Here is a 13,841-nt window from a genome sequence, read left to right on the forward strand (position 1 = left end):
AGAACCGGAGTAAACTTTACAGGGGCAAAGTATGTAAGAAAAAGCCCACCAAAGTCTAGAACACGTGTTTACCTCCAATGTTACAAAAACCACGTGCGTCAGGAACAGAACTTATCGAACGTTATGAGAAGCAGATCATTGCGGGTAGTGTGCCTGCAGGCTGAGGTAGGCCCAGTACTGTTACTCGAGAAATGACTTACGAAAGACAGTTGTGGTATATCTGAAACCTTGTTCCAGCAATATTTCCTATCTGTTATTCAATAGTTTCTTTTCAACGAAGTAATTGTATATACACCCTGTATTTACAGCGTAATCACAAAACATGAATTATGCATAAGTTTCCCTTGTCCATAAATAATTTCTGAATTCTTGGAATTAAAAAAAAATGTAGACATTATATAAAGAAAAGGCACCATGTGTTGTTCGCGGCTACAAGAGGCGCCACCTGCCAACATATAACTGCTACAGGGTGATAAAAAACACTTAAACTCACTAATTAAAGAGTAGATGAGAAATGCGTACAAAACTTTAGTTACAAAACACGAAGGGAGATGGGAGGATAATATTAAAAAGGATATCAAGGAAAATAGATGTGGAGTGGCTGAGGAAAAGCAACAGTGCTGAACTCTTGTGAACAAGGAAATTACATTTTATGTTTCGCAGAATGTGGGAGATATGACCAGCTGAGCGACAGTCAGTTTCTAAGGACGGACTCTGCTCTGTGGAGTCAGTACAGACAAAAATTGAAGACGAAAATCAGTAGCAAGTACCTTAATCATTTAGTTTGTTCAGACAGACTGAAAATGACGCTCACATCGCAAGATATCGATAAGAGTCGAGACTTGTCTCCTGTTGATAAAGCCACGTGTACCGGAAGTTGCATATTTGAACAGCGGAAAAGCAGGGAGACCAACCTTTATACGGCCTGGGACCTTCATCGTCCAACTTTTGACATGTGAATACATGAGAAACGCCTCCATGTTGAAGGACGCTCCTTGAAAAACTCTGACAAGCTATCAGTCGCTTAGCTAGTCAAGAAATTCCTCGTCCTCTATGGGAACAAAAAGGTTCATCACCGCGTTCACAAAAGCCTGTCACGGTTCCCGATCTTAAACCAGATACATCCGGTCCATCCCAGTCCTCTGAGATTCATTTTAATATCATCCTCCAGTGATTGCCATAGTTTTTCACGTGGTTTCCTTTCATTACGTCATCCGACTAAAACTTTCCACGTGTATCTGTCTCAACGCCTCTATGACCGCTATAAGGCGTTTCACCTTAAACGTCTCAGTATGCAAATGTCTCTTATTTCTTGCAAACATTGTATTGTATGCATTCTACATGTCCGGCCGACCTTTAACTTCCTACATTTAACAATTCTAAAAATACCAGCAAACTGCCCGTCAAAAATGACGGGGAAATATTTTAAATAGTAAACGCAACATTCATAAATATCCCAAAAGTCTCGTAATCCGTTACCATCAAATGTCTACGCACCAACCGTGAGCGGTAGAAACACGTAGCAAAACAACTGTCCGAAAACCTCAACAGAAACAGTCCCCTTGGTAGACCTAGGCGTAGATGGAAGGATAATATTAAAATTAATCTAAGACGAGACGAGTGTGACGGGGGCAGGATGGAATGAACAGCTCAGGACGAGCTTTCGTGAACACGGCGATGAAACCTGTTTTTCACAAAAACGGGAACTCTTTTTTGGCCACCAGAGTAACTGTGAGTTTTTGAAAATAAAATTTTCCAATTTTGGGTCTGTAAAGGAGCGAGGCACATGGCAGGTAATCGCATGTCACTACACCATTGACAGCTGACTTTTTTTTTATACATCGGACTGAATTCTTCAAAATACGACGAAACCCGAAGAACTGGTCTTTTCTCTTCTAGAAATTACTGGGGGAGGGGGGGGGGGGCCTTGCTACTTGTAGCACATTCCAGAGAAGAAATGGCTGTTACTACTGTTCGTACAAATGCGTTGAATTAAAGAATTGAAGGTGATACAAAGATGGATTTTGGAAACAGATGATTATTATTATTATTATTATTATTACCGCCATCATATCCAGTATTGTCGCTGTTAATAATGTTCAAGAATGCTCAAAAATATAACCTTCTTCCGAAAAGAAATTACAAATAATCTGAAGATGGCTGTCTTCTGGGTGGTAGCTCCGTGTAGTCTGGTACAAGTTTACTGACATTCTAATCACGGAGGCAGCAAGGACCTCTGAAACGTCGGTAAACTTCTACCAGACTACACGGAGCTACCACCCAGAAGACAGCCATCTTCAGACTCACCTCCGTGAAAACCCCAAATCCTATAAATAAATTATATTCAAAATTAAGTCCATTCCAAGTCCTCTATAATCCTAACCTCTCGTCGTAAGAATCTCAATGATTACAAGATCTTCTTTTAATCACACTAACATTTGTTAAAGTATAAAAATTATGAATCTACTCACGAAACAATTGTCCCCAGCATCCTCTTTCATCCCTTATGGGTCCAAAAAACAACTGTTTCATGACGAAATACCACCTCCTTTAATAGTAAATAACTTTACGTTCTGCCCGCAGAGTGCATTTATGTTTCGTATGATTCAAAAAGCGATTATTTCCTTAATCAGAGTTAAAAAGTTGATCTTTGTAATGGTTAAGAGTTGTTTTCTTCGCGGTACGGACTCTCTGTTTAAATATTATGTACGTAGCGCGTGTCTCATTATAAACAGCGATTATTTCCTTAAATAGCGTTAACCAGTTGATCTTTGTAATGGTTAAGAGTTGTGTTTTCTTCGCGGTACGGACTCTCTGTTTAAATATTATGTACGCAATGCGTGTCTCATTATAAACAGCGATTATTTCCTTAAACAGCGTTAACCAGTTGATCTTTGTAATGGTTAAGAGTTGTTTTCTTCGCGGTACGGACTCTCTGTTTAAATATAATGCACGCAATGCGTGTCTCATTATAAACAACGATTATTTCCTTAAACAGGGTTAACCAATTGATCTTTGTAATGGTTAAGAGTTGTGTTTTCTTCGCGGTACGGACTCTCTGTTTAAATATTAGGTACGTAGCGCGTGTCTCATTATAAACAGCGATTATTTCCTTAAACAGCGTTAACCAGTTGATCTTTGTAATGGTTAAGAGTTGTGTTTTCTTCGCGGTACGGACTCTCTGTTTAAATATTAGGTACGTAGCGCGTGTCTCATTATAAACAGCGATTATTTCCTTAAACAGCGTTAACCAGTTGATCTTTGTAATGGTGAAGAGTGGTGTTTACTTCGCGGTACGGACTGAATTCTTAATTTATAAGAGCTTCGGGGCGGGATTCACTTCTGCCCGCGTAACGAGCAGAAAAGGAACGTGTTAATTGTACTGATGGAAATCGGGTTAGCAACCACTGGTTTCAGCGCCGAAGTGCCTGTCGTTCAATTGGTCATTGCGGTAGTTCTCGTTATTATTGTGGCTAACCGGCTGTTACGATGACGTGGTATGGGCGGAGCTAACACAAATTGCGAACAATGGCGGACTTATTATCCCAGTCCGTGACACTCCGCCATATTTCCATGTCTGCTAATTACACTACACAAATTGCAGGTGCGAAATTTCCCTTTCAAAACCACTTTTTTTTTCTTTTCAAGAATGGTATTGATGCAGATGAAGTTGGCATCTTGCAAAGTGTAGTCTGGTAGAAACTGACCGACGTTTCTCAGGTGTTTGCTGCCAACATCATCAGGGTCTACTAGACCAGTGGTATTCAACCTGGGGGTACGCGAAAATATCTTAGGGGGTACGTGAAATTTTAAAAAAATATATATTATTTTATGATAAACACTGAATAATCAGTAATGTAATTTATTTAATTTATTTTAGATGTAGATTACTTTGTATAACTTGAATTATACACCAACAACTTTGGGGGTACAAAGTTCAAGGGAAATTATATCTGGGGGTACGCGAACAAAAAAGGTTTAATACCACTGTACTAACGTTCTAATGAAATTTTTACTTCGACCAAAAAAAACATTAAAAATAGTTCGAAGCTTTAATGCATTTCATAGTAAATACGAAGCTTAAAGCGTGATCTCTTAATCTTTATATTCACTATACACAAATCTACTGCACGAAACGCTGAGATCCGAATTCGGACTTAGTTTTCGAGAGGTCCCGTGTTCTGATCTCAGTCCACATATGAACAGTCCTTCATAAGGTACTCGGTTCGTAGCGTAAATTCTAGGGCAGGTCCTCGAATACCTCAAGAGTTTCGCAACTGCTGAGTTGGGATTATCAGTTAAGGCAGGTCCGTTACGAACCCTTGGTAAGCAAGATGGCGAACTCATTCACCTTTATGCAAGACAGCACATATAACGCCTGACTGCGGCTGTAATGCCAACATAACGGCACCAACCTAACCATCTGGTGATATTTCTTGGAATTTCAAAGGGAAATACATGACACGCACGTACGAGTTTATCCGTGCGATATACGTTCCTCTTTGTACTAACACGATCAACAGTTTCTTGGACATTCGGCTTACAGACTGCATACGAATCAGCTGACACTTTAGCATTTTTACGTTGGTGCGGATGGGTGAAATATTTATTTTCATTCTACATGTTAGAAAGGTTTTTTTTTTCCAGGTTATCCACTGAAAAATTTGCAAGCATTTCTCATATCTGCCATCCGTGATACATGTTTTTCAACTCTCACATATTCCCTAATGCTCACACTTAACGTGTTTGGGGAACAGTACATATTGTGAAGCTCCAAATCTAGTTATTAAACATTTTTAAAAAAAATCTTTAAATTTTTATCACAGCGATAAAATTTTTCGACTAAACACAAGGGAATCTTCTGGATCCTCCAAATGTAATTTCCATGACGTTTCACCACATATCTATTTTTATTCTTTCAATCCAGTGCATATTAAACCAATACAAAACCAATAAATTCTTAGTTTCCTTATCAGATAAAACGTAACACACGTGTGATTACGTCAATAAAAGAATATCTAGACGTATTATGTTCGAATTTCCCGGAAGCAAAGTTATAACCCAACTTGGATCGTCATTTTCCCAGGAAAACGATCAACGGATGTGTAGGAAGCCACATTTTCTAAGTATATTGGACACACGAGAACTTAGTTTCAGCTGTCAAGGGTAGCAACAGGATGGCAAAGTACCCAGTGATGGACAGACAACGGGATGGATCTAATGGGTTCTTAGAAAATGTGCAACCAAGTCTGGATAATTGCCTTCATATTACAAGGTGTGACATTTAAATAACCGGACTGGATATTAATATATACGAGGTGTCCCATAAGCACTTTGCATTATGGGCTGTAAAAATGAACACTACGTTGTCACGGATAAATACGCATTTTAAGAATAACCAAGGCAAACCACAACACCAAACAATTCTCCAGAAATATTAACGGGTTTTAATTTTCGAAGAAGGAAAATTTAATAGTGACATTTTATTCCGTCGCGTGGAACCTAAAGTACCTCAGTATTAATTATTATATAAGAAGTGTTTCAAACATTTAGACATACATAATTTTAACTCTTAAATTAAAGAATTTGGGACAATCTGCCAGCAGTTCAGAGAGTTGCGGAGATAAATGAGGACCTTTACGTCTGAAACATCGTGATAAATCAAATATAAAGACACGAGGTCTTATAGCTATGTAAAGACGGCCAATAGTAACATACAAAGAAGGTTAATTCCCGTGAACTTTGACGGGTTTGTACTCACTGAAGTCAATCAGGAGTCGACCGTAACCCTGGCGCTGATACGGGGGTAGTGTGAGGATACAAGAGACGTTGTAGTTTAGAAAGGAGTTCTTTTCCTGGAACAAAAACAGAAGAAAGTCAATATATTTCTGTATGTGAAAAGGATGAGATAAACGTGTCAGCGCACATGGGGAGATGAGAAATATGCACAAAATTTTGGGTGGGAAACCTGAAATGAGAAGTCCACTAGAAGGACCTAGGCAGAGATGGGAGGATAATATTAAATGGATCTCAAACACGGCTGGAGGCTGTATACACAGTAGTGAACCTTATGATTTCCTTACCATACGAAACTGGCCTTAAGCATTTCAACTTTCACATCGAAGGAGACACCGCCAATGGCTAAGCTACCGCTGGACTATCATCAGACAGACACGCAGGGGAGACAAGGACCACATCCGAAAGACGTCAACCACGTGAAAGGTTAATATGGTATTATAACCGGTTCAGTACAGCTCATATGGACGAATATAGGGGTGTCCGGTGACTAACTCAGAACTTAGGTAATTGATGTCATACCATGTCAGATACGTCATACGAACACGAGTCAGATACGGCTTCAGGGCGATGAATATTTGAACATTACGTAGAGTATATGGGTCATTCACGAGTCTTGTAGAGTCGAAAATTCGATTATACAGTTCCTCATGAAATGTGACCATTGTCTCATCACTTATATCGCCCGGATGTGCATTCAGATCTCTCATTACAATCTGACATCCTATCAGTTACAAATTCTAGCCTCATGACTGATAGATTCTCTTGTGTACAAAAACGCCTATCCCAAAGGCATGTACTAAAAATTATGTATACACATTACAATATTATTTATATTATTTATTTAGTGTTCTGTCTGACGACAGGTCCATATGAACAGGATCCTTCCATCCTTTTCTCTTCTCGGACTGGGACCTGTTCATATACGTTCTTGGCAGATGATCCAGAAGTGGTTTGCCATTGCCTTCTTCTGTGTGTGAATGGAGTAATTGTTGGGATGCCACGGAGGAAAACTCCGTGTTGCCTAGACCACGGCCTTGCCCAACACAAGTTATAAATCCGGGCACCGCCGGGAATCGAACCCGAGACCCCAGGATTACAAGGCCAGCGTTCTAACCGCTAGACGCTTATGGGTAGAACCTAGTCTACACTTAACAGATGACACCGCAGTACCTTTCCCCATGATTCATATAAGCAAAATGGCGAAAGGTCGATTGTGCCATTCAAGGAAAGTATATAAATCTTTTTTTAGGACACCCTGTATACGTTCCATTTACAATGCAACCCTAACCACAAAATAACTTATAAGCTTTGATGACATTAATATAACAAGCTAAATAATTTTTTTTGGTTTATGTTTGTTAAAAGAACTTACACAACAGGTTCAGAGCAGATCTCGAAGACAAGCAATGCTGGACATTAAACAAACGACCCGGAGCGGCCTAGCAACGAGAGTGACGTTGACTAGAGTAGATGGTCTGGGAGAGTATATTTTAAAGGTGTGAACCTGCTTCTGATTTCAAAATTTGTGCTGTTGTACGTGATTTTTGGATTTCGTTTTAAATCGAACACACTGTATAATAGTCAGCTGGTTCAGTGCCAGGCTTGTCATATATGGCTCCCCGTTCTCCAACGAATTATAATTCACACTGTTTATAATCTTCTTAGTATTTTCAATAACTGTAAACTGTAGAGACACTGACATTTCCAAATGTCATGTCCATTTTCCAGGGCTTGGAACATCTCACACACGACCGAAGCCCCACGAAGCATTTAATATATTCTTACCCTTTAGATCAAGTAGCATTCGAACGAGTAAACAATCCACTGTTTGCTAAAATGTCCACCCTCGAGAGATTTTGTTCACATAAAGCGAATAGCGGAAATGCTCCATCAAACAATGGCAGGACCGTCTCAGTAACAGATGGCACATATTTCTGAATCCTTCAAATTCTCATACAAATTACAATTTCCCTGTTCTGAATGTTCACGAGCAGTAATAACATCCGCTTTACAATTTATTATAAACCGTGAGGGTAGATTACGTCACAAAGTGGAATTTCCTGTAGACATAACCTCGCACTTCGCGTGACTTCTCCTGTCCTGAGAGTCCAAGAGACCAGAAACCAAAGTTACGGATATCGAGCTGCGAAAATAACCTCCGTGGGCCCGAAAATTTTTTGAGAATTTTTTGATTACTTAGCTGACAAGACAATTCCCCACTTCAATGCAACCAGAACGTTCGATTTGATCTTGTAGGATTTGATGTGTTCACGATAGTGAACCTGAAGATGACAGTCTTCTGGGTTTTTTTTTTGCGTCGTGTAGTCTGGTAAAAGTTTACCGACGTTTCAGAGGTCCTTACTACCTCCTTCATCAGGGCGATCGCCATCTTCGGTTTGATCTTCACGAAATACCGCCAATGGATCATATCACGAGCCAGTTAAATCCAGTTCAAACGTCTATACTCTATTTCTGGATAATTTTCAATATTATCCTACCATCCACGAGTGGTTATTACCTTGGGGGGCTTTCAGAGCAAAATGTTGTTTTTTTCCAGATATGGCCAGCTAATAAAAATATGTTGAACGAGCTGTAAGACAGCTGAAAAGAGGTGGACATTCCTCACTGTCAGGACGTAGTTATGCAGGAACGAGAAAAAAACAAGAAATGTTCTGAGAAAACTAAACTCGAAAGTTTAAAAAAAAAAAAAAACCCTCTTAAATCGCAGTAATACTAATTTATTACGTTGGCCCATTCTGACATGAAATAAATTCGATTTAACAGGACAACTCTTTATCTGTAACGGTCATATTGCTTTACGAAAGCTACGAACGTCGGATGGTTCCGATCCACGCCCAATTATTATTCCACCTGCGTACGAAGTGTACAAAAAGAAGACGTAATGTGGAGGTCAAGTCTTTTCGAGCGCCAAACATAAAAATAATTCATCCTACGAACATGGGAATGAATTTATGTTTTTCATAAATAGTATGAAATTTCCTGACCAGCTGAGCGAGAAGCAGCTTCTGAAATACATTATGTGGGATATTTTCGTTTTCACTGTAGTAAAGTTTGGATTTTGACTCATACACTTAAGAGGTTCTGGAGACCGTCTCAGAGGACCACACAGCCTCCGTCCAATCTGGGCTCTTTCCTTGGAACAGAACGACCTTGGATTGAAACTGACCACTCACATTTATCTAGAACCGAGGTTATAAACGTGTGGAGCTATACCTCCACTCCTCCAGACGTCTTCACAGATGGCGCGTTCATACAGGGTGCCAAAGGAAATATATCGAACTGGATCAGGATATGGATAAATAGTTGTAACAAAATCTTCGTGTTACATATAAGTAGAAAATTTCTTCAACACCCGAGAATAACATCACAGGAACATTAATTTCACATTAGAACATTACGAGTAAGCTTATTGGACTGTGGACACGTCTCTGTGAGACACGTGGTCCTGACGGACAAGCTAACAGCTGTGTACACAATATGGAGGAAATATTTGGTAAGTGCATACCCACCTACAAAAGTTGTTGAACAAATTTAAGGATTTTTGGAATAGCACGATCACACTGCTACAGGGGAATACAAGCCCGTTTACGTACTAAATACACAGGCACAGGACACACAAGAATAATTACAAATAATACAGATAATACGAAAGATGCTTCATTAAATAAGGAATGTACTTATGGAATACGAGGAAATACAAAGGACAAATCAGATATTAGTGCAAGAAAAGGAAATAGTATTAAAATAAAAGAGAATTATTTCGTCTAGAATTTACAAAAGACTGGGTACAGTCGAAGCAGGACAAAAGAACGATGACTTTACGAAACAGCGGAATGTACAGGCTTATGGTATCACTAATCGGACAAAAAACAATCGAATAAAGGAACGCCACTGTTATATTTTTTAGACCGAACTAGTTTGAACACGATATCGATACGCAAATACGGAAGTACAAGGCATTCAAAAAATAAACAAAATATTATTAGTTACGAGATATGACTCACAGAAAGGTGAGGACAATTATAAAAGACGATAATATTCAAAAGCGCGTTTTTACAACAGTTTCCGTCATAATGCTGCTACAGATTTTGGGCTCTGTGGTATAATATTTATGAATATTTGTTTACTACTTTAGATTTGTAAGATTTGAGGTTTTCACAGCGATGAGTATGAAGATTTCTGTCTTCTGGGTTGTTGCGCCGTGTAGTCTGGTCGATGTTTACCAATCGCCCTGATGACGGACGCAGTATGACCTCCGAAACGTTGGCTAACATCGACCAGACTACACGGCGCAACAACCCAGAAGACGGAAATTTTCATACTCATCGCCCTGATGATGGAGGCAGTATGACCTCTGAAACGTTGGTTAACATCGACCAGACTACACAGCGCAACAACCCAGAAGACGGAAATCTTCATACTCACCGCCCTGATGACGGAGGCAGTATGACCTCTGAAACGTTGGTTAACATCGACCAGACTACACAGCGCAACAACCCAGAAGACAGAAATCTTCATACTTTAGATTTTCCCGTCATTCTGGACGGGCTATTCGGTAGTATATCGTTATGTATCATATGTGGGATATAAATTTATTTCTTAATGAACCCATGAAAACTGCGATTACAAACTGAAGACACGGGCCTTTTAGTTTTAATTCTCATTAGATTAAATTTTATAAAATGGTACGTCAAGATTCATCTATGTTGCAGATTCGCGCATGCGCCCTTGTTAACATTTATGATGACACAAAAGTTCATCATAAATGACAAGGTAAAGCCATCTAACGACACACATTAACTTATTTTTGCAAAAGTAATCCAGCTGGTTCAACTATTATTGGCAGAGAGCATGCACTGACACACACAATGGCCTAATGGCCTACGGCAAGCGTATTTCCTTTAAAGACTGCTGTAAGTACGCTAAAGAGTAAAGTAGGTAATTTATTCATAGCAACTTTAATGACACGGGAATTAATATTCTGTAGATAAAAAAATCGAAACTTTAAACTATTTCAGACTCAATACTTATAATTTCCAGACAACTCTTGTCTCTAAATGACGAAACTTTTAAGCGTACTTAAGAAATACGTTAAATTTAAACCGTATATATATATATAGTGTCGCATTTAACATTCCCCAAAACATATCTGTAAATCATTTAAACCACAGACGTCACATAACGAGTTATTTTGAAATATTAAGGTACCTGGAACACACCGCAGGGGAATTACCGATATACACATTTTCACAGACATGTGACTGTCACAATAACCATAACTTGTTCTACATATAGATATTATATAACTTCATCCAGTAATTATACAAATTTCCACAAATTAAGGGCGAAATTACTGAACTATCGGAAATCGAGCTGATACAGTAATTGCATATTCTCAAGCGAGAACAGAAAATTAAACTTAGAATAGCCTATTTAATCACGAACTAAAAGTGAAAAATATAATTAAGTTTACCAATACTACGCTATAATATTGTAAATTTGTACAGAACTCTTCTCTTCCTAAGTAGGATTTGTGTTTCTGCACTGGATTGTAACGCCGTGTATTTATTATTTTTATTTAGTGTTCTGTCTGAGGACAGGTCCATATGAACAGGATCCTTCCATCCTTTTCTCTTCTCGGACTGGGACCTGTTCATATACGTTCTTGGCAGATGATCCAGAAGTGGTTTGCCATTGCCTTCTTCTGTGTGTGAATGGAGTAATTGTTGGGATGCCACGGAGGAAAACTCCGTGTTGCCTAGACCACGGCCTTGCCCAACACAAGTTATAAATTCGGGCACCGCCGGGAATCGAACCCGAGACCCCCAGGATTACAAGGCCAGCGTTCTAACCGCTAGACCACACCGTGTAGTTTGTCATAAATTAACCGACGTTTTCAGAGGTCCTTGCTACCTTAATTATCAGGGTGATGAGTCCTCTGAAACGTCGGTAAGCGTCCACCAGACTAAACGTCGATACAACCCAGAAGACAGTCATCTTCGGAATGACAACCGTGAGAACCTCAAATCTTGCTCTAAATTTCTAGATGAGAACGGGATATTATGTTTTCATAACTCTACAGTTAAATAATAGCATTCCGTCAAACCATCGACATGTGCCCTTTTCACTCCCACGTTCTCATTTATATATATTTTGCATGTCTTGTATGTAAATTTGCATATCCAGCCAGGGTAGAACACGTGGCACTGGACGTCTGTTTCAAAATGGAGATGTGTCCTGACCAATACTATTCAGCATACGCCAAGCCGCTGATACTTAACTGAAGTCGACAATTCGACAAATTACACGATCATGACGCACAATACGGACCTCACACTCTATTAAAACACGAAGTTCTGTTCATGACAGAGACGTAACCGGTTACTGGTCACCTCCAGTGACAGGACGATGTACGTTTTCAGTCCCAGGTTACTTTCTTTAATTACGATTTGAGGTTTTCGCGTCGGCGAATTCGTATAAGGATTGTCTTCTGGGTTGTAACGCCTTGTAGTCTAGGAAAATTTTGCTCATCGTCAAGATGGAGGCAGCAGGGACCTGTGAAACGTTGGTAAACTTCTACTAGACTACACGGCACTACAATCCATAAGACAGTCATCTTATTATTTTTTTAATGTATTATAACAACAACCAGGTCGATCAACGAGGGGGGAAAATAGGACGATCGAAGCTTTCAACATTGAAGAGAGTTCAAAAACAGAAATACGCATCCTTATCCTAAGTCACTGAAGGAAAGTGACGTCACAGCGCGAGAAAGCTGGAGAGATGCATCAGACATCGGCGTGCATGGACCGGATTTGCCTCTGGTCATTTCTTAGAATATGCCTTCCGTAAAACATTTTCTCCAAAACAAAGATTCGCATTAAAAATACCGAACTAATTCACATGAACGCAACTAAACTTTAAACTTAAGTACATCTGGACGTATTTCGAATAAACATTGTATCCCCTGAGGGCACGTTCTCAACAAGGGAAAAGATCTAGATAGGTTGTCTTGATAGATGATCTAGCTTGGTCATCTGTTTTTTGTATTTCTCTAACGTTTTACAATTATATTAGTGTTCCCTAGTTGGTTTATTTGTTTTTATTTATATTTATTAATTTATTTTTTGTGTTTAATATTGTTATATTTAATACTGTACATGTATAAGTTTAAGTAATATCTTTTTGTAGTATTTTTCTTTATTAAATTATTATTTTATATACATACATATTATCAGTACAGAAGAAGGCAATGGCAAACCACTTCTGGATCATCTGCCAAGAACGTATATGAACAGGTCCCAGTCCGAGAAAAGGATGGAAGGATCCTGTTCATATGGACCTGTCGTCAGACAGAACACTAAATAATAATAAGATGAGGTGGTCCAGCGGTTAGAACGCTGGCCTTGTAATCCTGGGGGTCTCGGGTTCGATTCCCGGCGGTGCCCGAATTTATAACTTGTGTTGGGCAAGGCCGTGGTCTAGGCAACTGGGAGTTTTCCTCCGGGGGCTTCCCCGGTTTCTCCGTGGCATCCCAACAATTACTCCATTCACACACAGAAGAAGGCAATGGCAAACCACTTCTGGATCATCTGCCAAGAACGTATATGAACAGGTCCCAGTCCGAGAAAAGGATGGAAGGATCCTGTTCATATGGACCTGTCGTCAGACAGAACACTAAATAATAATAATAATATTATCAGTGTTTGCCTGTTATTGGCTTCTTACTGTTGACGAACACGTAAATAAATTAATTGAACTGAATTATATTTCAAAGGATTACAGATTTACATGGGCCCAGAGGTTAAGTTAATTAACGAGTATTTGAAAAGGGGTGTTTGAGAATGAAGTTCTGAAGACAACACTCTGCAATCTGCCACGGTGAAATTAACCTTACGTAGCCGTTCAGATACCTGAAATGTCCACTGACTTGGTGGCGCAGATATGAAGGACAATCACAGTGGCACCTTTACAAAGTCCTGTGATATTCTGGGACTTGGTTTGTGCACACAATACGTTTG

The 13,841-nt window shown here is 39.4% G+C and overlaps 1 protein-coding gene across 4 annotated transcripts in view; it reads right to left on the reverse strand.

Annotated features, from left to right (window-relative positions):
- chm (lysine acetyltransferase chameau) overlaps positions 1-13,841 on the reverse strand; it is a 70,608-nt gene that overhangs the window by 21,262 nt on the left and 35,505 nt on the right. For 3 of the 4 annotated variants that reach the window (XM_022084252.2, XM_022084255.2, XM_022084272.2), the window contains exon 8: positions 5,762-5,855. The exons of the other annotated variant lie outside the window; for it this stretch is intronic. In XM_022084252.2, the coding sequence (XP_021939944.1) occupies positions 5,762-5,855 (94 nt within the window). The remainder of the gene's footprint in view (positions 1-5,761; positions 5,856-13,841) is intronic. 4 annotated transcript variants of the gene reach the window in all.

Source organism: Zootermopsis nevadensis, unplaced genomic scaffold (assembly GCF_977971745.1).
Source record: "Zootermopsis nevadensis isolate Lab colony 2312 unplaced genomic scaffold, Znev_1.0 Znev_ptg000031l, whole genome shotgun sequence".
NCBI lineage: Eukaryota > Metazoa > Arthropoda > Insecta > Blattodea > Termopsidae > Zootermopsis > Zootermopsis nevadensis.